General features: G+C 42.8%; 1 protein-coding gene and 1 non-coding gene across 7 annotated transcripts; both read right to left on the bottom strand.

Annotated features, from left to right (window-relative positions):
* Positions 1-1,381: 1,381 nt before the first annotated feature.
* ATG16L1 (autophagy related 16 like 1) lies at positions 1,382-22,056 on the bottom strand. 6 transcript variants are annotated; one of them, XM_021278830.4, is made up of 19 exons: positions 21,571-22,056; positions 21,069-21,162; positions 18,745-18,850; positions 17,653-17,726; positions 17,203-17,454; positions 16,288-16,353; positions 14,205-14,291; positions 13,392-13,448; positions 13,152-13,199; positions 12,331-12,433; positions 9,633-9,738; positions 9,443-9,513; positions 7,888-7,959; positions 5,736-5,856; positions 4,807-4,912; positions 4,147-4,296; positions 3,754-3,801; positions 3,299-3,400; positions 1,382-2,887 (listed from the first exon to the last, which is right to left on the bottom strand). In XM_021278830.4, the coding sequence occupies exons 1-19, from the start codon at positions 21,683-21,685 to the stop codon at positions 2,794-2,796; spliced, it is 1,872 nt and encodes a 623-aa protein (XP_021134505.2). In that variant the 5' UTR covers positions 21,686-22,056; the 3' UTR covers positions 1,382-2,793. The 6 variants fall into 6 exon arrangements, with proteins under 6 accessions (XP_021134505.2, XP_021134504.2, XP_012964172.2 ...); XM_021278829.4 differs by having other exon boundaries at positions 14,205-14,294; positions 21,571-22,054; XM_013108718.4 differs by lacking the exon at positions 13,152-13,199 and having other exon boundaries at positions 21,571-22,049.
* Positions 11,817-12,087, bottom strand: LOC113844647 (small Cajal body-specific RNA 6). The gene has a single exon (XR_003499361.1). It is a non-coding gene; the product is annotated as a small Cajal body-specific RNA 6 (non-coding RNA).
* Positions 22,057-23,571: the final 1,515 nt, after the last annotated feature.

Here is a 23,571-nt window from a genome sequence, read left to right as displayed (position 1 = left end):
CTGCAAGATGATCAGTCCTCCAGGAGGGCATTCCTGTTACTACTCCTCTGAGGGCCTGGGAGATGCGGGCACATGTGGCAAATGTCTCCAAGACAGCTTGGAACTAGCTGCCCCATAACACAAATGCTTTGTGTGTCTAAGAAAGGTATCTCCCCCTACCCACAACCACTTGAAGTGCAGCTCCACCTTTAGCAGAGGAGCAGTGCAGCGTGACAGCCTCTGCGCAGCAGGTACCTTCATTTTCTCTTCTTCCATCTGCAGGTTGAACCAGAAGAGCGAGCAATAAAATTAAAAACTATAGCAAAATAAAAAAGCTGAGATTGGTCACTGGAATTTCCTAGAAACCATGGTCCTAAAGAATTTCCACTTACACTGCTTAAGGTTTTAGCTAGCTAGCCATTATCCTTGAGATTGTTGAATATTAACCTATTTCATAACAGCATCAACAGGCAAAACGAAGCCTTTTGTTTAAGAACATATGTCCATGTTGTAGAAAAATACAAGTGTAGCAGCCTGAATGATAGATGTCCTAAACCCATTCTGATCCTTCTCAGCAGAGCCTACCGAGATTTTATTAATTAGCTTAATCTCCCAATAATCTTTCATCATGCTGACTTGTCGTTTAGTGATCTGCTTTCCTGCAGTAACCCAGGGTCACCTGGCCTCTTGGTAGGTGCCTTTTGAGAAGGGCTTTCTGCCACAGCAATGGGCGGAAGGGAAAAGCACTGTCTGCAGAAATGCCTGGGGATAGTGTTTTGTCTCTCCTTTTTGTTGTAGTTCTCACTTCCAAGAGCTGGCCAGAAGGCTTCTTTTTCTTATCAAAAGGAGCGTGGTCAGCGAGAGCTTATGGGTGTATCTGGATGTTTGTATGTTACCAAAAGCAGTTGAAGGCTTTCCCTCACTGCTCTGAATTAGGAACCAGAGCATTATTCAACAAGGGGTTTTGTGTTCTCCAAAGCATGCGACTCCTATCACAGGATTAAAAATTTAAGAAGGTAGCAGTCAAAGCACCACAGTTTAAATAGCCTTCTATTCTCAGAAGTGTCCGAAATACAAGTAATTTCTGCAATTCAGCAACACATCCAAAACACTCAACAATACCTCAACCTTTCAAGGACAGCAGCACTTGTTTAACGTGACGAGACTTCCTTCAGTCTCAAGACAACATTCCTGAGACAGGACAAAACAAGGTTGTGTCTGCTGGATGTCCAGCTTGAAGCTAAGAGCATTATCCTCTTTCCCCCTTTACACCAAATCCCACAATACGGCTGAACCCAAGCCTACGTTTCATCAGGAAAGCAGCACAGAGACATTTCTGTTCCCACCCTTTGCTCATTCAGAACATCTCACACACAAACACACACACAAATGAATCAGAGCATTGTGGGGTTTTTAAAAGCAGAACACAGGTTTATTTACAATCAAGTTCTTATGGGCAGCTGAATAAATAAAAAGTTTGCCCTGTGTACTCCAATTCCCCTCGACAGAAGGTGCCTAAGCAAAAGGCTAGGTTAGTGAGATGCCTGTTACAGCAGCTGCCCACTCACCTAGCCCCTCCACAGAACACACTTCCTCAGTAAAACACAATCAGGAGAGAAGAAAATAAAGTGCAAATAAAAAGGCAATAAAACGCTGGTGGCTTGTCTTGAGGCCCAAACGATGTGGATAGATTTGGCTGGATAAAGTCACCAGGTAGCTCGCACCCAGCCACATTGTGATTTTGGATGCTTTAACAGGGACAGCGCCAGGACGCTGCTCCATAGCGGAGAGAAGACTCCAGCGCAGACGGGAATATTGCACATGTGCTCAAGAAGGGGAAAAGAGGCCTGGAATTGCCAGCACCAAAACAATGGATTTGAGATTTAAACCCGCTGCTCCCCTGTGTTCTACTGACAGCCTCCAGGACAGGACGGATGAACAGAAGAAGGGACCAAACATCTATGTTCTGGTACTGAAGTCACAGTATGACTACATTCCTTCGCACAGCAGCACAGCAGAAGTTCAACTTCTCTCATCACACCCACTAACCCAACTGCCTGTGGAGTAAAAGGACTTAAAATCTCCTATTTTGTGGTACCCCAGCTGTTGAGGAACATTTTAACAAAAGGGTGCATAAGTCCTGAAGAACAGACGGTTTCCTTAAAATCAGATAAAACTGATAGCAGTTTGCATGACAGTACTGGAGAACCTGTGTCAGAATCAGAGCAGCTCTGAATTGAGCTGATAACTCCAAGGCAGAGCTGCCAGAGCTACTGGAGACTCTACAAAAGCTTTTCCAACACTTCAGCCTGCCTAGGACCCATCCACATTTCAGGATCTTCTCACCCCACACCTAAACTAGGCCACAAGAATGGAACACAGGAGACAGGACATGTATTAAGCCAGCATACAGAGTAACTTCTTTCCAACATTTCCAACTCAGAAGTGCTGCAGGTACATTTGTGTGATAGAGTATTTGGCACAGCTGTCTGGTGAGGAACCCCACTAGGATCTTCAGCTCCACTTGGTGCATAGCTACTGCACGTAAAGGCATGACTAAGTAGCATTCTCCATCCAGAACAGCTAATCCCTTGCTGAGTCCGAGTGCCACAGCGTGGTTACAGCCATAAGAAGTCTCTGACTCAGGCTCCTTCTCCACTGCTTTGGAACTTTCCTCTGGAAAGTGAAGCCCATGCACTTGTCAATATCCCCGCTCCGGATGGATCTGGGCTCGGGTCTCCATTCTTCTTGGCCACGGACCAGCAGCGCCATACCCAGAGGCGCTGGACGCTCTGCCCTCCACCCTCCGTCCAGTCAAAATTCAGCCCACAGGACAGCCTTGTTTCCTTTGTCCACACTGACCACATGGGCACCTGCTGGCGACCACGCGACTGCATTGATAGAAGAACTGAAAGGGAAGCCAGGTATAAGTTTAAAACAAACCAAAAGCTAATACCACAACAGCACTTAACAAGGGAATGAAATATTCTAGCACCCTGACTACAGAAGAACAAGCACTTTTATTCTCAGCCCTCAGGATAGTCCTGCCTTTGATAGCCTAACAGGGATACTGTATTTTTTTTCAGAATACGTTAAACATACTTTATTAGAATCTTATGCCAATTTAAGAAGTTGAACAATAACAAACCTAACCTTCGGTCAATCTAGAGAATACTGACATGAATTCACAAAGAATCTGAATTCAAATTCTTGCACACCAACATGAACAGTAAAGCTGTGTGACTACACCTCTTTCATCACTCATCAAGGTTCACAACCTAGGTCCCTGCTTCAGATTAAATGGCCAGCTTCCCCTCACCTGTGATGCTTTGCAAGAGTCCTCTCCAATTTCCCAGTGAGCACGTTCCAAATGTAGAGGGCCCCATCAGCTGAACCAGCAGCCACGTAGTTACCATCAGGGCTACGAGGTCAGAGGAGTAGAAGGCACAGAACATTTTCTTCAAGTCAGCAACTTATAAGCACAAATCATCATTTCACATTCAACTACCTAAGCAAGCAACTTGGTATCACATATTCTTTAAAAAGTTGTGTTAACACCTGCTAAGAGCAAAAGCACCTATAAATCTGAAAGCCTCCAAGAAAGTTGATCAACACGTACAGATACACTGCCTTGAATAAGAGGTAGCTCAAGCAAATCACAAGTTCTGTCCAAAGTTTTTCTAGCTGTAAATGAGACAGTACAGCCAAGCATGATGAATCACTTGTTGGGGATCAGATTTAATCAGAGGATATCTTCCGTATATCTGACCTTACCTGAACACAACTCTCGTCCAGTCAGAGCCGCATTTGAACCCTTGGGCGCTGAAAAATTAGAATCAGATAACTGTAACATCATTTATAAGAAGATGGTTCAGAATAACCTCCAGTACCCCTTTATCACAATTCCTGTTTCTCATACACACACAAATCATATCTGAAGTAGTTCTTTCCTTTACCTTTCCCATTTACCAACTTTATAGGGAAAAATGAAAAGAAACACCATAACAGAGCTTTGCTGTTAAACTGCAGAGAACCTTGCTACCAATGTGGGATTAAAAAGATAGGGGACAAAGCAGTCCATGGAGATGTTGAAAAAATCCAACATTGAGAGCAATCAGCAACCCAGAGGTTTGAAATTCCAAGTGTTCTTGAGGGGAGCACACTCACCTGAATGTTTGTTTGACAGCACCAACCCGCAGATCAATGATCTTTAGTAGATCATCACGGGAACAGGTCAGCAGCTCTGTTCGCTCAGAGTTCAGGTCCAGAGCTGTGATCCTCCCAAGCAGCTCCAGTTCTTTTACTATGCTTTCGGTCCTAAGACAAGATGGGAAGAAAAAAGAAAACAGTAAACCAGAGTCCAGAAGCCAAAATATTGCATCAAAACCTTGACTTATCTTAACATAAAAGAGGAAGAGAAAGAATTACTGGCTTATACCCACATTTTGAGTTTTTCCCCAGCAAGATCCCACTTTGTGGGCAACAATACCAGCCAACAGCCAGAACCTATTTTCCTCTCAACTCCACCCTCTGAAAAACTAAGTAACATCTAGAGGCAAGTATTGACCAATGCCCAATATCTGCAATGAAGCAGATGGCCTTTTCAGAAAAAAAAAAAAAAAAAAAAAATGCATCCTAAAAAATCCCAACCCCCCCACAAAAAAAAACTCACAGTAAAAAGAGCAGTAACAAATGTTTTTTTCACTAGCTTTCGAAAACTTAGAACAGTCTCCCCAGCTTCCACACTGAGAAAGAAGAGCGGCCTAGCAGTTCACACCTGGACAATTCTAGAGCTATTGCTGCAGTGTACGCACTCTCAGGTTTTACCTGATGTCCCAGAAACGAATTTTCTTATCGAAATGTCCACTCATTACACACTGTTCGGTACATACGATGTCATTGCAGCTAGATCCTGCAAACACTGTTTTTATACCTAAAAAGGATAAATCAGATCTGATGAAAACAGAGTCAGAAAATAATCACAATACACACACGTAACATAGCAGCTACACAGAGCAGTGCCCATAGAGCAGTCAAACTATCTTAGAATAATCCTGACTTAAGTCTTCAGCAACCTCTTTGCCCTTTTCAATCTCCTTTGCTGTATCTAAAATCCCTTTAAATGCTCCCAGGACAGCTGCTTTACTTCCACTTCCTATTTAGCTAGCTATAATTGCTACTGCTAAAGAATGTGAAACTGTCAACATGACCTATGTTTGGGGTATGGATTAGGATAGCCTTGAATCCTGACTCTTCTCTCATTCAAGTAAGTTTAGAAGCCATCAGCAGAAGAGCAAATTAGGAAATAAGGTGTTTCTCATGAAGATAAGTTCTTTCTCACAAAAAAAAAAATCTGAATCTGAGCCTCTCCTTCGTTTGATACGCTTTGGCACATTTCCAAGAGATAATTCCATACACCTCAGGGTTAAAAAAATAAACAACTGAGTTGGCTCCAAGCTTTTTAGTGGAAGACTAAAATACCCACTCCACAGATTGACAAACAAAGAAAGCTCACAGAACACAGCTGCTCTTATTGTAATAGCATTAACAGTGCTTCCTGCATACATGATTTCTTATTCTTATTTTAGGTAACAAGCAGAAAGAATCTGATTACTGGAATAACAACAGAATATAGCATGGCTGCTGGCTTCTGCTTTTTTAGACTAAGAAGAAGATGAAATTATCTAGTTTATGGCAGACTGCCATTTGCATCCACTGGAAACAGAGAATGTGGTTGAAAAGTTAGGCATCCTTACAAACTTTGCTGCGGAGGTCCCAGAGCTTGAGGGTCCGGTCATGACTTCCTGAAACAATGCGTGCATTGTCCAGCAAGAACTTGGCTGACAGAACTTTACCGCTGTGACCTGTCAGAGTGTGCTGAGAAGAAGAGATTTACACAGTAAAAGCGCACAGTCGCTCGTTTTCTCATAGCTTACCGATTCTATACAACAACATCACAACTTTAAGTCATGATTTGCATGTCTACTGCATTGCACAAAAAAAAAAATCTATATATGAACAGTGATCAACACTGAGCAGGAATGTTAAGTGCTGCAGAGCTCAGCCTGAAGTTTTAAGACACAGGCCACCCGTGGCTGCAATTTCTTTAGCTATCCAGGGAACCTGTGAGTTCCCCTTCACAACACCCCATTACACCCTAATTTCACGGGTAGATGGCAACTGCAACACAGCCTTGCAGGAGAAATGAGGAGAGAGCACTACTGAAAAGGGACATGGTGTTTTCAGGTTTTTATAATGAGATTCTCTCAAGGATATGGCAGGATATCTAGTCTCAACTGCTGTTACATGCTCGAACCTGGAAGCTGAGACAACCAAAGATTTTAGAAAAAACTCCCTACAGCAGTTTTTGTAACTGCCTTTGTTTTCATCCAGTGCAGGGGAAGGCTCTCTGGGGCTAAGAGGAACATGAACTGCATTCACTTCAAATTGCTGAATATTTACATGCCAAATTGCAAAACAAACAATGAGTGACTGAAGTTAAGAACTTTGGGGAAAAAAACAAACAAACAAAAAAAAACACCACAAGAGAAATCTCTGGTATATAATCAATTTTTTTTTTTTTTTTTTTTTTTTTTTTTTTTTTACTCAAAGGACTATCAAATTACACAAAGCAATCCGGGATGGGAAATACAGAAGAACAACCCAGAGAAGAGAAAGGAATGTGAGCAAAACTTGATAAAAAACACACAAAAAACAATTAAATCCACAACAAACTCTGAAGCAATGCATCATCCCGTAAAGACCACATGGTCTCAAGAAAGGACACATTCCAGAAAGGAAGACCTGCATCTCTTTTCTGCTGTTGATGCACAGTCATTACATATAATTACTTGCATTTAAATACTGAATTTGTGGCAAAGTTTACCATGATTTCAGCTTCACTGCCTCCTGCTCACGTGCAAGGCATGACAAATCCATACCACACACTTGAAACAATGCAGTATTTTCTCTCAGCGCTAGCAAATGAGCAGTGAAAGCACAAGTCACCGAGACTACCAGAAAAACTATGGGACAATATTGTGAAGCCTGATACATGCTTGTGGGGATAACTAACTTCTTTGCAGTAAGAAATTGCTAGCCTGCTAAACTTCTACTCACAATAGTTTACAACCAATAGTAGAATTTGCAGTCAAAGAAAAGCTGCAAAAGAACCTGATGCATTCTTTACTTTCATAAAGAAGGCCTGACTTCCTCAGACTGGGAACTACCCAGTGGATTACAATGCAGCTGTAGGTTATAATTCACATGTGACGTACCAGAGGATTCAAATCAAAGTAGCATCTTCCTAAAATAAAAAGTTGAGGAAAAGTGTACATAGGAATGGTAATAAACAAAGCCTTACAGAAAGCTGAAAAGAGACTTTTTTTTTTATGGTCAGTCACAAGTAAACCCTTCTTTAAACATGAACTAAACTGTCAGATAACAATGCGAGTACGAAGGAGGAATCTTTCAAAAAGACATTGAGAATAAACTCAAGCACCTTTAGGCTTGCTGCCTTTAACAGCTAGGCCAAGGACTTAAGAATACTGCCTTGACTTCCACAAAAACAAACCCCCTTGCTGCAAACCCTTCCTCAGTAGTTCTCTCCTTAGACTAAAACTAAAATATTTAAGTAGCTCTTCAAGAACAAAAAGAAGCATTTACGTTTCCACAGAGAGGGATGTAAAGTTTCATATTAAGTAAATGTGTGGCTACACAGAGACCAATACTTTATGTCAGGTCTTGCTGCAAAGACTTTAGTTAAAGAGAAATAAAGATCTGTTTAACAAAAGGAATTGTTGAAAGTGTCTAAGTGTCCAGCTTTCAAAACTATACTGGTTCCCTTAGACACAAAACTAGAAATACAGGACAAAAACAGCCCGAGCTCTTTGACTTCAAGGGACTCACCCGTAATCGATTGTCATCAACCGTCCAGATTCTGCTGGCAAAGTCATTTGAAGCTGCCAGGAGGTAAGAACCCTGCGAACACAAGATTAATTTAAAACTACTACTGCTAGTCAATATGGAAATGAAAAGTATTTCCAATAAGTCATTAGAGCCATATTAGGTGCTATATTGCCACAGGGGAAAAGAAAAAAAAAAAAACGAACAAAAAGCCAGGAAGCACACACCAGCAAGGAAAGCTAGTGTGACAAGTTTCTAGAAGTCTGTAGCTTTTTCTTCTCACCAAAAAGTGACAGTGAATTGTGGAATCATGACTACAGATGAAAGGAGTTAACAGTAACCAGACCAGAAAGTACTTTCTCCTTCTTCTGCCCCCAGCTGCTGCAGTGAGGAACTGAATTCTAGTTCACCCTGATCTATTCTTTTTGCTGTCATGTTGTACAGGGAAGAACCTTCCCAATATCAGTGTTCCTCAGAGGAAAGCTGGCCCAGTTCTTGCCATTTTCATTACAACTTTAACATACTAGAGATTCCAAGAACTACATCCTTTCAAGGACAGACAGGTAGATTTGTGCGTGGCTTTAGGCTTAGGGCTCTTCCAAGTCATCCCAGATGAAAAGTGCTCACTGTGAGATTCACAGTTATACTCCTGAAAAACTCAAAGACTTCTGTGAGGCAAAAAAAAAAAAAAAAAAAGTCCTTAAAGCCCATCAGCATCTCACCTTGGACAGCTCCTACCTCAATTGTGTTCATCTTAAAAAAAAAAAAATAAAAATCAGAACTAATTTATCGTGCAGGTTAACCACCCCAGCAAACCTCTAAAGAGCTAGTTAACACCCAAAGGAGAGAGATGCTATAGACGTGTGTCAGTAAAGTTCAGCACAGAGAATCACCAAACTGACGAAATTACTTCAGCTTTGGTCTACTCTCTATACATTGTGTTACAGAGCAGCCCTGGCAGAAAAGACAGATCCTACGTCCAGAGTTAGCAATCCAAGACCCTAAATTCCTTCAAGTAGGTCTGGTGGATGCTGATCACAATCCTATCTCCAATACTTTAGGTTAACAAGAACTAAGCATACCATGAGCTGTCAGCAAACACTGCCAGTCACACCAGTATTGTGGCATGACTGGTGACAAACTGCTGGGAGAAAAGGTAATGGAAGTGCAAGGCTCAAGACAATGAGACCTTCTGCTATTCATCACAGACCTCAGCAAAGCATCCGTTAAAATAAAAGCTTCACAGAAGTAAAGCCTCAGTGCTGTTTGCTGCTTTTGTGCTGTTATGTCACCTTTAGTGGGAAAAAGACTGATTTCATATGTTACACGCCTAATGCATTTTATCAAAGTAGCCCATAAAAGCTGATGTCTGAGCTGCCAAGTTCAGAATGACACAGACTGCAGCTCATCTCTTGTACAATTTTGGAATATTTGCAGTTAACTCTAAGTCTTAACTCGTATCTTAATTAACTCCTCAAAGCATCAGAATGCTGGTAGCAGAACACAACATAAATTTCTTAACTCATACCCAATTACAGTGGATATTGCAGATACTCACAGCACTATCAAATTCTATGCTTGTAATCCCAGCATTACTACCGGAGAGGGAACCTTTGGGCTCACATCTATCTGCACAGAGAAAGATGAACAAAACTTAAGCAGTGGATTAGAACAGCAGCTGACACAAAGTGAACTATAACATGAGTTTATTTAATACCCCCACAATACCCCAAAGGGAAAACGTTTACCTCCCAAGACTTCCCAAAGCTTAACCCTTCGGTCCATGCCTCCTGTTGCTAGTAAACGGGAGCCAGGGCTGAACTGCACTGCATTCACCTCCCCGTCGTGTGCATCCTGAGGAGTGGGAGGAACAGAACAACCACCCAAACTGGAGTTAGCATAGACCCAAAGCCCACGGATGAGAAAGCTACAGAACTTAAAGGCTATACAGAACTACAGTGGTAAATCTTCCAGCAGCATGTTGGAAATAAAGCCACGGGCTGAAACTATGGTTGATGGCGTATAAACAGAGCAAAAAGGCTGATTCTTATCTAAAGGAATTAAGAGCCTGTGAAGGAAGATACTAGCAAAGGCTTAGTAGTGACAATAAACTACCAGAAACCTTACAATGCTTTGTAATTTCAGTCTTTATAAGTTAAAGCTTTGATTTTAATTTGTAAAAGAAAAAAATAAGGGAGAGAACACATTAACTGGTGACATGCCATAGAAGGAATTTAACTTTTTATTTCTTCACCTAGAGCCAGCAATGGAATACAATCCAGCCAGTTTATGCAACCACAGAACACTCAAGTCAGGCTTGAGTTTGGAAAGTCTGCTTGAAGACACGATAACAAATTAAGTGCGTTCATGCACTGTACTGGAGATGCTGCAGCTTTGTACCGCAATTAAATAATAACAGCATGGTTGTGACTTGGAACAACACTTCTCTCACAGGGAACTTTGGTTTAAGCTGTGGCTCCTATTAACAGGCACAGTGTTAAAAGCACTTTTTAAAGCTTTTGCACAGCTTGATGTTTTGAAGCTTGGGTTGGCCACTTAATAGAGATTCTTGACCTTCAAAAAATGGTAATTTTAGTATCAAAACCCTTTTTTTACCCGACAATTTTACAGCCTTACAGTACTTACCCATTTTTTTCCTTGCAATATTAATACCACGTTCTTCACTCATTTGCTGTACTTCTATTTTTCATTTTTTAAAGAATTGTCAGTAAACATTCTTGTGAAATCAGTTTTCTGGAAACTTTTTTTCTCCTGGAACTTGTTGCTTCAACTTGTTCTGTCAGCTCATATTTAGTGGTCATCACAGTTCAATAATCCTGGTCTTTCTAGAAGTGCAGGAGAGCCATTCTGAACAAAATTAGTCAAAATTCTTGCTCAGAAATGACACCCCACAATGCTGGCTGAAGTGACAACCTTCTCCTCCCTTCCAAGCCTTTTCTGCTTCTCTCTCCAAATATGAGCCCTCCACACTCCCTGGAATCCAAGACTCTCAGCACCTGCCACACATCTGACAGACTCCTTCCATTCATTTTCTGGATGCTCTGCTGGACCTAGATATGTCCTCACGTTCCACCTGGGCTCCAAAACCAGGTTCTAAAGTTTAACACAGATCATCTCCAGAAGGAACACATGGGTTGCCATGAAATGAGGAGGCAGTTTTTCCTTTCAATATCGCACTGCCAGCCAAGCATCACCTCCATCCTGCCAGTCCGACAGCCTTACTACTGTGGCAGCTTCTACTCCTGCTGCAACGACGGGGAATTAGTACAGGGCAGCATTTGCCACCTTGCCGAGATTAAGGGTCAGTAGAGTTTACTGTGGTTTGCCCCCACACACACTGCGCTGCTCTAGAAGTTCCGATGATGTTACAGACGATCCAGAGAGAAGTACAAACAGCCTCTCACATGGTTCTTGAACACCTCATATGCATATGACAAGATTACTTAGTATTTCCATTTATTCATCAGCTCCACTTCCTGTACATAGCCAGAGGAGGAGAGCAGCTTTATCACATACCATAGCCAGGAACACCTCCTGTGAAGCTCCCTACTCAAGCCAGCTCCACGCTGTCACTTAGGTTATGGTCCTATCCTCACCATCAGGTAACACAGCTACTACTCCCTGCACTGCACAACTTCCACTAGAGAAGGTTACAGCAGGCCAGGAGCACACAAGCCTCCATGCTGCTGGCCACTCTGTTTTTCTGAATGAAAATAAAAATCAAGTCCTTTCATATCTACGGTAGCATAGGAAGAAGCTTTTGATGGACTGCCTGCAGAAACTCAAGAGGAATGTCCAAACAATTATTTTACAAGACAATTCACCACAATATCTTGCATTTTATTCCGAAGACAACACCCATCACGGAAATTTAAGTTTGGCCTTGTGAGGCCACAGCAATGCATAAAGGAGGTCTCAGCTTGAAAACTTTAGATCACACACAACCAATGAAGACACCCCACTACCACAAGCTCCTCTTAACCACGTCTGTTGGATGACATTCAGTGCCACAACCCCTTCACTGTGGAGAACTGGAACTGAATTAATCCCAAACTGTCAGCACTCCTCTTCCTCAGTCATAGCTCGACTATGGCATGACAGAACAAGGAGTGCTGGGAGCCAAGATGGTAATGGGGTGTAACTCCCCTGTGCCATCAGACCTTTTACTAGTCATCATCGACCTCAGCAAAACAGACATCAGGGACACGTGGAACAGAGCCACGCCTGGGAATGCAAGGGTTCTGAGAAGCTTTTGGGCTAAAAATTCAATAGGCTGAACTATGCTACAAAATCAAGAATTCCTTCTCGTTTGGCAACGTCAATGGAATCAGTTTCAGGAGATCAACGTCCAGGAGGCAAATAGGATTCACTTTCTCCAAAGACAGTAAAAGGGATGGTAGCAATGGGAATTCCTTCTGTACTTACAAAGACACATATTGCAGTAGTGGGCACTCTCACTTCTTTACTGGCACCCGGATGTGGCTCTGCACTATCCTGGGGAGCAGGGAACGAGGACAAGGAACGTCTCCTGAGATGAAACAAAGAAATATTTTACAAACAAACTTAATTAACGTGGTTTCTCCTGAGTTCATCCAGATCTGTACCTGTCACTTAGCTACACTGTACAGTGATTAAAAAGGGGGGTGGAGTTTTTCCTTTCTTTTATCCAGTCTTTCAAAAAGATTTATCATTATAGCACTACATCCACTTGCGGCTTTAGATATTTCACAGTATGCCAGATAAGTTACCAGAACTGATTGCTGACCTCATCTTGAAGCAGACATCTTTTTTCTAATAGGAAAGAAACATGGGAGTGATTGCAGCTGAGTTTAGCTGGAGAGACTGCAGCTCTGTCACTGTGTCTAGGGAGACTGAACATGACTGCAGCACTACATTCCAGGCAGCAAAATGCTCCAGTCAAAAGCTCAGGCTGCACCACTTAAGCAAAGACCATCCACCTAATGGAGAGCTTGACTTCGAAGGTCTGGCTCCACTCTAGACACTAAGCACAGAACCCAAAGACTTATTTTTAAAATAACCCTATTAGAGGAGCTAAGTGCAGTGGCAATTAAGAGCAAATCCCACAAATTCTCTCTGCAAAGAGGGGCTCATTGCATCTCTAACTGCAGACAATTTCTAGCCAGGGATATCAATATCTGAAAAATAATCAGGATAATGGGTTGGTTCCATGTCAATTCAACAGAATACATTTACATGCTAGACTAAGAGCGGATAATGTTTTTCACCTGGCAGCATCAGAAGATTGATGTCCCAAAAGGGGAGACTCAGACAGACTGGAGGGAAAGGTCAGAGGTCAGCACACGGCAAGATGGAAGAAACAGGAAGTTGAGGAGAACAAAAAAGAAAAAAAGAAAGGCAGAAGCTAGAAGAAAGGCTGAAATTGTTCGTATTCCCTGCATCACCAAGATTTTGGTGTACATTGAAACCAATACATAAAACAAGGAGGTGAAAGTGTTCTAACCTACCCAAAGATATTAGTGATAGAGTCCAGAAGGCCTCCAGCTGGCTGGGAGAGTCGCTTACTGAAGGAGGGGAGGACAGGTTTAAACCTTGTGAATAGCTTCTCCAAATAAAGATCAAGACAAACACAGTTCATAGCACCAAGTCTCTGGAAAGATTCCCTCCCCCACAGACCCAATCCCAAGTCAGAAAACACCAAAGGCAGGCATCAGTATACAAGTCACCAAACTACGACTCAGAGCACAGCTGTGAGTGGAGTTTCTTCAACTGCCCTCAACATCCACTCCGTGAATTACCGATTTTAGATATAACAATTTGCCAAGTATTAAGTTTCAATCAAATTAATCCAGGCTCTAATTCCCTCTTACTTTCCACTCATGATTTTAGGAAAGAATGAATTTAATCTAGGTGAAGATAGTTTTGGTATTTCAATAGAATCCCAAAGCCCAGCTATTTGCAAAGCCACGTTGATACCTTGCTCGTGAACAGATATAACAGAATAGGCACTGTGGTATCCATTTCATTGCCCATTTTAGTTTTAAACCTTTGTTATTACCATTACAGATTTTCAGACGCTAGTTTTGCTTGGTTAAAACAGCAAAGGGAAAACACAGCAGATCTAGAGCACAGTAACAGAAAACACAGCCTGGAGCGAGTTTCCTACTGGAAAGCAGGAAGTACCTAGGAGGTGGAAATACTGAACTGTGCTCCAGATAAAGGTGAGTAAAAACTAAGTAATATTCCCAACATCATTCCTTTAATTGTTCTAAATCTCTTGTTCTTCCTCACTGAGTGTACAAAAATCTCTGTGCACAAACCTGGATGCTCGGCTAACAGCTCGCACTGGAGACGTCTCCTCAGCTGTGTCAGAGGTTTCATCTGCAAGCACTTCAATATCATCATCCCTGCTGAAGTAAGAGAAAACACCTCGTTTCCAACCAGCCACGCGGAGCCTCGCGTAGAGGCCGCCTGCTGATGTACAGGAACTGAATGGTTGGTACTGCTTGACCCCAGCCCACATCCAGGTTCACTCAGCGGCGGTGACACGGAGGTAGACAAAGACAAGAGATCAGAGAGAGAGATCAGAGTTGTTATCGTGGCCCCAAATATAGTAATGCCCTATTTACATTTCCTTTTTTTTTTTTTTTTTCCCCTGTTCCAAGACCAGGCTTTATTAGGTAAGCACAAGGGCTTAAGCTTTCCCCCTTCATCCACAGCAACTAGGTCCTAATACTTTCTGTACTGCTGAACTTCAAGCACTGCTCCGCTAAGCATGAGCACATTTTGGGTCACCACATTATTTACACATCAGCATATAACTGAACAGAACTGTGAGGTTCCAATTTATGTGCCATAAATTAATCCAGCTAAGCTGTTCAGTGAATGCCAGAAGGTTTTTCTCCCATTAATTATCATGGGCACTGACAGGCTACAACTTTTCCTTCAAGCACTGCTGATTTTGCAGGACAAACTATTTTTAAACATACTGTGTCAACCTGATGGCATTTGACTGATCAGGAAGTTTCAATTCGGCATTTAAGTACGAATAAACTAATGCCTGCCATCAGATAAGACTATCTCAGCCGCAATGGTGCTGAAGAGGATGAGAACATTTTTAATCTCATATTCAATAAACATAGCTGTGATTCAGTTTTTAAGATTTTGGAGGACAGCGGGTATGAGAAGGCAATGGAAAATATCTACCCTGTCTGATAGTAACAGGCTGATATTTCTGTAGAACACCAGCATGTTTCGGCGATATTTGTTTTTTAAAATCAAAATCTTAAGATATTAACATGGCATATAGCAAAAGAACTTCCCATGTTAACTTCACATTTTTGAAGTGAATTTAAACATCGCAGCGCACTTCTGCAGTTTTCCTTTTCAGTAAGCAGCATATTTATACAGTAAAAACCCTCTAAAATTATGAGATCAAAAAGAAATCAAGAACATCTGTGAAGCAGAGTTTGAATAATTTATAGAAGTGTTTTTTTTTTAAATGGGCTTCTTTCCAGCTTCTTAGCATCTCAAATCAAATAATTTATGAAACACTGAGACCATCATCACCACAAGAGGAAATAAAATATTCAGGACATTGTGCCACAGCTACCTCTCAGCTCAGCTCTAGCATAGGAAAGTCTCACTTTGGATAAAGGAGAGGAAGAAGCTTAACAGGGTAAGTGGCCGCAAAGATCACACAAATTTCCTCTCTCTGTACAACCTGGTCTAGCGGGAGGTGTCCTGACTCGTGGCGGGGGGGGTGGGGGTTAATACCCTATAACCTTATCAACCTGGTACAAAGTACATATACCACCAATTTCCCATTTCAGTCAGCTGATTAAAGATTATCCAGGAATAAACATGGCAGGGAAAATCCATATGCAGCTGGCTGCTGCAAAGAACAGTAGACTTGAGATGCTCATTGCTGGATTGCCAGGAAGAGTAACACTGCATCTTTCTATTTTTTTTTTCCCTACAGTATAAACCTATTCCAGTATGGAAATGATCAGTATCTTTTCACCTCAACTCGCACAGCGCCTGTTCCAACAGGAAATGCAGGTCTCTCCAAAGTGTATTGCTCCATGATTACAGAACTATTTGGAAGACCAAGAGCACTACATAACAAATGTTTTCCTACCGCAATAGGAATACATATTCACTGCGTGAACTGTTCTGAGGACTTTGAGTCCAGACATCTCTTTTTTAGTCAAAACGGAGCTCCTTCTTCTGGAAATTCAACTAGAGAGAGTTACTGTACATTTCTGACTTCACACCAAAGTTTAAACACTCCTCTACATCACCAAATTTAGAAATAACAAAGATGTAATTCATCATGCATCTGCATAAAACTGAAGCAGGAAGCAATGAAGGAGAGGAACTCCATAAATCAGGACTGCTTACGGTTCAACAGGCAGGGGTTCTTTGGCAGCTTCTGCTAGCTCCTTCTGCAGCCTGGCTTGTCGTCTCCTAAGAAGAGAAAAACATGGTTGTTTGAAAAAAATCCTTAATCTCATCTCAAAGATTACTGTGCACAGTAATCTTTCTGATGGGCTTCCTAAGATTTTCAAAAAAAGTCAGAATATTGCCCTATCCTGCTTTTCCAGATACTCAGAGCAAAAGAGGCAGTTTTCTTGTTGTGAACAGACACAGACAAGACCAATAGTTGAGCTAGACTGTATGGCAAAGTGCACTTACAGCATACCTTCAGCACAGCAGCCCTTTATGACTTATATAATTGCAGGTTTGCTCAGACCAAATAATTGCAAGAACTTTAAAGAAAAAAAGCTTACGTTAGTTGAAGTAATACAGATCTACCACATAGTATGATACTTGTCTTAGAGCCCTTGGTCTCCAAGTATCATTAGCTGTTGAACAAGAGGCAATGTGGAAGAAAAATTATTTGCTTTTACACACAACTTAGTCTCATGGCAACTCCTCCTTTTAGCAGGATGCCAAAAAATTGCTTAGGCTAAAAAAGGCTAAAACTAGGAGTATTATCAAGACTCAAGACAAATAAAAAGTGCAAGCCTAATACTACAAAAAAAAAAAAAAAAAGCCAGCATGATTTATGATCTTTAGTCCATAGTCCATTGTTGCTCAAGAAACAAAAGAACATGTTTTATTCATTTGAAAGGCAAATATTTTCAAAAAACATTTAACTGTACTGGCCAGAGGAAGTAACACAAAGTTCTGGACTCTCACTGCATTGTGCATAAATCCGTAGGTCTCGAAATCAAAGCTGGATTTTATTTTATGCACTCTTAACTATTCAAAAGCGTATTAGGAAGTAGTTTATCAAAAAGAGATAAATCTCACCTTGAATCCTTTTCATTTTCTGCATTCAAGCGATTGGCTTCTTGTGCTTTCTCTGCCATCCAACGTGAGACCAGCTCCTGGTTATCCTCAGTAGTTTTCCTCAGTTTCTCCTCCAAGGCATTGAAGGTGATCTGGAGAGCATCATATTCATCTTTCAGTGTCTGATTAGCTCGCTCAAGATCCTGTAGTTTGCTACGCAATTCCTGGCACTCTGTTTCCAGTTCAGAGATTTTTTGCAAATACTCCGCAATCCTGAAGGACAACAAAATGTACAAAACAATGAGGATCTCCTCTGGGACCTACACCATCACCTTTCTGCTATTTGCACAATGCGTAACAAAGGAATTTTTAGCCCATAGGTAAGACTTCTAGAAAATATCTTAACATGAATTACCCAGAGAGAAGTTTGGGTCTCAAACCAACCACACAAAACTAACTGTTCCTACTCACTTTGCTTCATTCATCTGCATCTCTTTGTCCTTCTGCTGCATTTGGTTATTCAGATCAATTACAGACTGGGCCAACTATGGAGAGAAGAAATTTACATTACAAAAATGCAGTGTTGCCAGCTAGACAATAACTGAGCAGTTCCCACTGAGAGCACAGACCAATCTATCACTAAATGCACAAAGCATACTTTTCTTCTTTCTTAGTCTTCTATACCAATTTGTTTATTGTCCCTATCACACAGGGGATTACAATCTACTTTATAAATGATTTTTCAAAAAGTTATGGTCCTTTGGTATCTTACTCTCTTCCCCCAAGTTTCTTCAATAAAGCCACAATGTATTTACAGAAAAAATACATCGAAAAAAAAAATCAAGAGTAACTAGAAACTGCTAAATTAGCAAATCAACAAGTAAGTACCAACAAACAAGCATCAGTCTTTCAGGTACTGATGGACAGTCATCACTGCAGATGTGCAACACACATATGGTAAATACATGTTTCATAAACAGCTTTCCTGCAAATAAAGTTGCCAGGGGAGTCTCTGCAGAGCACAGGAAAACAGAGGGGCAGAGGTCAACACCAAGGAACTGCTGCTACCAGCCCACAGCTACCCAGGCAGTGAGTAGCAGAAAGCCCTACAGCACACAGAGCCTCGGCTGCCTGGGAAGAAGGAAGACTACTTTGGGAAGGGGGCCTGCCTGGGTAGATGGCTCAGGATACCAGGCTGGGGGGAAAGGAATTTTCAGCGTTTTGACTAATCAGTGCATGCTTCCTGTAGAAAGCTACCTGCTCTTTGAGAAGCTCAGGATTACTGACACCAGAACTTCTCTACAATTCCAGTGAGGTGTGATCAAAGGAGCGTGACTTTGCCTGGGTCACTGCCATCTCCCTATAAAGGTCTGAGTAGCATCCAGTTACTATGTCCTCAATTTATGCTCTCCACTGCTGTGGTTTTTACACACCCAACTCTGTTGGTGGAAACTCAGCATTTTCCCATCCAAAAAATGCAACTCGGTACAATTAAGGCCATGTTTGTAAAGGGCCACATTTGAAACCAGGACAACCATACACAACCCCACAGAACTTTCTAACCTCGCCACGTTTCTTATGTAGTTCTGTCAGCTCCTCTTGATGCTTTATCTTCAGCTGTGCCAGTTCCTGCAACTGAGCATCATTCCATGTGCCGTCATGTCCAGGACTGCAGTTTGAGAGAGAGAAAGAAGAGATGTCAACTAGAATCTGACTGCTTCCATACCTTTGACAGTTGGTTTCAGGATACTATCTCCCTTGGATTTTCTACACTACCGAGATACAGTTCATCCATAACAAACTAAAACACAGCTAAAGTTCACAGAATTAAACTCTCACTAACCAAAATGCCTTTATACGGTATCGTAAAATTAAATTTGCTGAGGACTTCATTCACCTTTTTTTGTACATTCCTAAAATAGACTTGAAACTTGAATGAAAGATAACTAGTCTTTGCTTAAATTTGCACCAAGGCAAGTAACTTTTAAAAGTAAACTCTCCAAATGCTGAAAGAAATAAAAGTGTTTTACCAAATCAGATTTGTTTCTGAGGGTGCTGGTGGACCTTGAAGATGCTCAGTATCTGGAGACAGCATGCCATAGTGGACTGAGCCTCCAGCTAGGGAGCCAGTCCCTTGGGGGTTTACAGTACGAGGTGTTGCAAATCACTTCTCCATTGTCCCAACTGTGTTCTAGCCCCTTGTGGTATGAAGTTTTTTAAATTATTATTATTGTGTTTGAATACATGCCAATTCCCTCCTTCCCCCCCCCCAAGAGCTATGATTGTAAATGTTATCACTCACATCTTTGAGAACAGAGACAGAACTTAGCTTTTTAAAAGCACATGCACACACGTATCACACATGCACAGAGACTGAGCGGGTGCATTTTAAATCACAGTTTTTCAATAAAATAATTTTATTCCTATCATTGCAAGCATCTGTTTCCGTAGTCATTCTATGTGACAGCAACCCAGAGGGTAGCAGATGATGATTCAGAAGCTGAAAGATCCCACAGTGGTATCATTAACTTAGTGGCCTTCTCAAAACAAATAAAAAACACCTCACTGAACCCTGAACCAATGCTGTACTAGAAGACACTGCATTTCTAGAAAGTCTGTCTGAACAGGTAATAGGATAACTCCTGTGGTGATATCCAACAGGTCCCATAGTTCTGACAATGCATAAATCTACAGCCAGAACTAGATATCCCTTCTTTCTGTTATGATAATTAAAAGCATTTTTCCTCAACTATTTAGTATTAGGAAATTCATTCCGTTTGAACAGATGGTTGTATTCCAAGGACAGTATCAGAATTCTGATTAGTATTTAGTTTGAAGATGCTGTTCATTTCTTCTCATCCTTTTCTACTCTCAGTCTCATCTTTTGGAATAGGAGTTCAGTCAGAATCTGATTCCCATAAACTACAGTTGGTTCCAGACAACTACAGTCATCAGAAAGCTCCTGAGAACGGTCACATAGGTATTAACTCCAGCTTGCTGGCCACACACTGAAGTTCTGCCCACAATTCCTGGAGAATCAGTTCTTTTTTCCTTACCAGCGGTAGTAGTACACAACAGGCATATTTATTTGCTTTTCATCCCAATGAGACACACATACAGTATTGCGTCATACAGCAACAATAACTTCAGAGGCAGCAATTCTTATGGAAGCAAGTAACTTTGAGCTAACCGATGTTTTTTTCTTCACCAAGAAGAGAACCCCGTAGTCCTTACCTGCTGGAATCTGCATGCTTTCCAGACAGCAGAGACGCTGCTAGCATACTGGTTTGCAGTGGATTCAAGTGCCAACAGAATAAGCAGCACGACTGCTGCCTGCACCACTAGTGTTATTCCCACATTAGAAAGGAAGTTGACCGATAAAACCCTGCTAAAAGCAGGCCGATCCTGTGTTTTCTATTTTTAAGTGTAAGACGCTTGCTTAGGACCGACATTTCACAATCATGCATTTCTCCACTGCCCACTCTACACAGTAACACAGCCTCCAGACTGAAATTAAGACAACCGTCTCTCTCTGCAATGCTTTTAAGATTGGACAGTTTCAAGAGTCAGGTCATATTCATTAGGTATTAACACTAGGCAAACCCAGGAGAAATAAAAGCTCAATCTGATCCATTTCCATACTTGGAACTCACGATAAATTACTTCCTGTCTAAAACATGAGCAGATCTTTCTCCACCACATAATGTAAAAACTGTCACTTTATCACATTTAGAGTTTTAGTTTATTTTTTTTTAGTTCAACATATTTTCACTTCATTTAACTCCAACTTACTGTAATAGCCTAGAAGTTGCCTGTACAATGCATCAATCAGAGGGTTACAACTCACAGGACAGACAGCTGACTGACACAGAAGAGGTTTTAAATACCTGATTTCATGTCTGCTCTGCATGTCATACTTTTCAGCTTGCAGCTTATCAGCCAGCACGGCGTGAAGGTCTGACTTCTCTAGTAGCTTGTTATCTGAAAGGACAATAAGAAAATAACCAAAGAGCAAAACCAGATTCCCATCCTGTTCTTTTCACCAGCTAAAACTTAGTATCTTTAATTATTTTGACGTGACAAAACATCACGTAAGCCTGTACCACACTAACGAGCAGCCTGCTTTAATGCCAGCAGCCTAAGGCAGTACTCAACAACAGCACCACGAACTCCCCCTTACTTCAGAGGCTGTGAGGGACTGGATCTACAAAAGCCTGGTAGGGAGCCTGCTGTTACTTAAGCGTCTCGATATCCGATTAAACGCAAGGAGTCCAAAGTTTGAAGTCGCTATTATCACTGATTCCGCCACAAAGCGAACCGAGCAGCGCCCCGCCGCCGCTCCTCGCACAAGGCGACGAGCGGAGGCCCCCGGGCCCCCAGGCCCCTTACACTGCGCGATGATCTCCTCGAAGGCCTGGCGCTGCAGCCGGTCCCGCCGCCGCAGCTCGGCCGCGATGTGCCGCTTCCAGGGGGGGAAGCCGGCGGCGCGCAGCCCCGACGCCATCTCCGCGGAGCGCAGGGGGCGGCAGCACCGGGGAGACGCCGGGGGCTGTGTCCGGCCGGCGGCGGGACGGGAGCTCTCTCACCACCGAGGCTCCCGCGGCCGCCGCCCCACGCCCGCCATGGCGCCGCGGCCGAGCTCCGTCAGGGGCCCTCGCAGCGCCGCGGCGCGCCGCAATGGCGACAGCGGCTGCCCTCGCCGCCGCCTAGCGCCGCCCCCGAGCCGCCAGCCCTCCCCTCCGCGGTGCAGCGCTGCGGCTGCTCGGTAAGCGCGGATCCAGCCCCGCCGCCATCGCCACCGGCATCATCACCACCGCCGGGCGGGCAGGCGCCCTGCTGAGGAGAGGGGGCCTCGCGCGCCGCCATTTTGTGCGCCCACCCCGCCGGCGGGCCGCGCGCTGCCGCCATCTTGAGAGCGGCGGGCTGCGGCGGCCGCCCCGCGCCGCCATTTGGAGAGGGCGCCCCGCGGGGGAGGCGCATGCGCACGGCCGCGGGGCGGGGTGGGCCGGGAGGGGAGCGGGTGCCCGAGCCCCCCTGAGAGCGGGCGGCTGGAGGCAGCGCCCCGGAAGGAAGGGGGGAGGGAGCTGGCGTGAGGGCGTGGGGTTTGCTTGCTTGCTTGCTTGCCTGCCTGCCTGCCTGCCTGCCCGCCCTCTGAGCCAGGGGGAAACGAAATGGGAATTCGTGTAAACTCAGAGAAGTCGCTAATAATTAATTATCACGAGACCTCTTCCAGCAGTCGGGATGCCAGGGGCGCCATGGCATCACTAGGATCTCCGATAATCCTACAGTTTAAAGGGGGGTGAAAGGACGCAGTTTCAACAAGCATGACTCACAATATACACAAAGAGCTTCCCTGAAAGAACAACCACAGCGTTTGCTATTAAGTCACATAGCAGAGCCGAGAGGAATGCGAGGCTTTGCTGTGGCCTGGTGAGCCCAGCCACCAGTGCCCGTGTGGCAGTGGGCACAAGCTGTCTGACCAGCACGCCTGGCGTTCGTGCCTTGCCTTTTATTTTTAAAGTGAGATATTAATGGCACAGAACATTAAACAGTTATTAAAAGTTATGCAGTTAACAGAAAGGTAATGTATTACATAGCCCAAAATAGAGAGGTCTACAATACAACTCTGTTTTTTCCCCAAATCTCCGCTACAAGCCAAACCTCCAGTTACAGCGGGGCACACAGAGCACCTGGTTTCAGACCTTTACTCATGCAGCTGCCCAAGGAAGGTGGTGATGAAGCGTGGTTTGGGGTTTGTTAGATGGGATTACTTTGAAAAATTATTTCGAACACAACATAAACTACAAAGGGAGCCTTCACTGCAGTGCATCCTGTCCAGTGTCATGAAGACACCACACATGCTCTGGCAAATGTAAAAACGTACAACGTCTTGCTTCATTGCTTTACTTTAAACTGCTTAATGTATTAAGTAATGTGTTAGGTAACCACATTATTGTAACTTAATTTCAAACTGGGCAGAGTTCATAAAGCTTTTTGTCTCAGACTATGCCAAATTGTTTTGTTTTTCTTTTAAGTAAATGAATGAAGATGTAATTATTAAATTGTAACAAAATAGATGATTCACTAGATTATTACACTAAAGGAGAGAGCACTGCTGGCTGAGTTAATAATAGTTCATACACAGCTCTGTCTTATCAAGTACACAATACACAAGGTTATACATGTTCTCTACAAAACTAATTTGGCCAAGTGTAAGCACACAGCCTACATTTTCCTCTGTTTATAAACCATAAACTCAAATTAGATATTTAAAAATGTAAAATTACTTGTAATTGCATGCTTAAGTTCTAGTTCTATTGATACAGTTACTGGACTGTTGACAGACAGAGCTGAGAGAAATTCATCCTTTCAAATCTTCTCTACATTTTA

The sequence above is a fragment of the Anas platyrhynchos genome, chromosome 9, assembly GCF_047663525.1.
Source record: "Anas platyrhynchos isolate ZD024472 breed Pekin duck chromosome 9, IASCAAS_PekinDuck_T2T, whole genome shotgun sequence".
NCBI lineage: Eukaryota > Metazoa > Chordata > Aves > Anseriformes > Anatidae > Anas > Anas platyrhynchos.
This window is presented reverse-complemented; position numbering and strand designations above follow the sequence as displayed.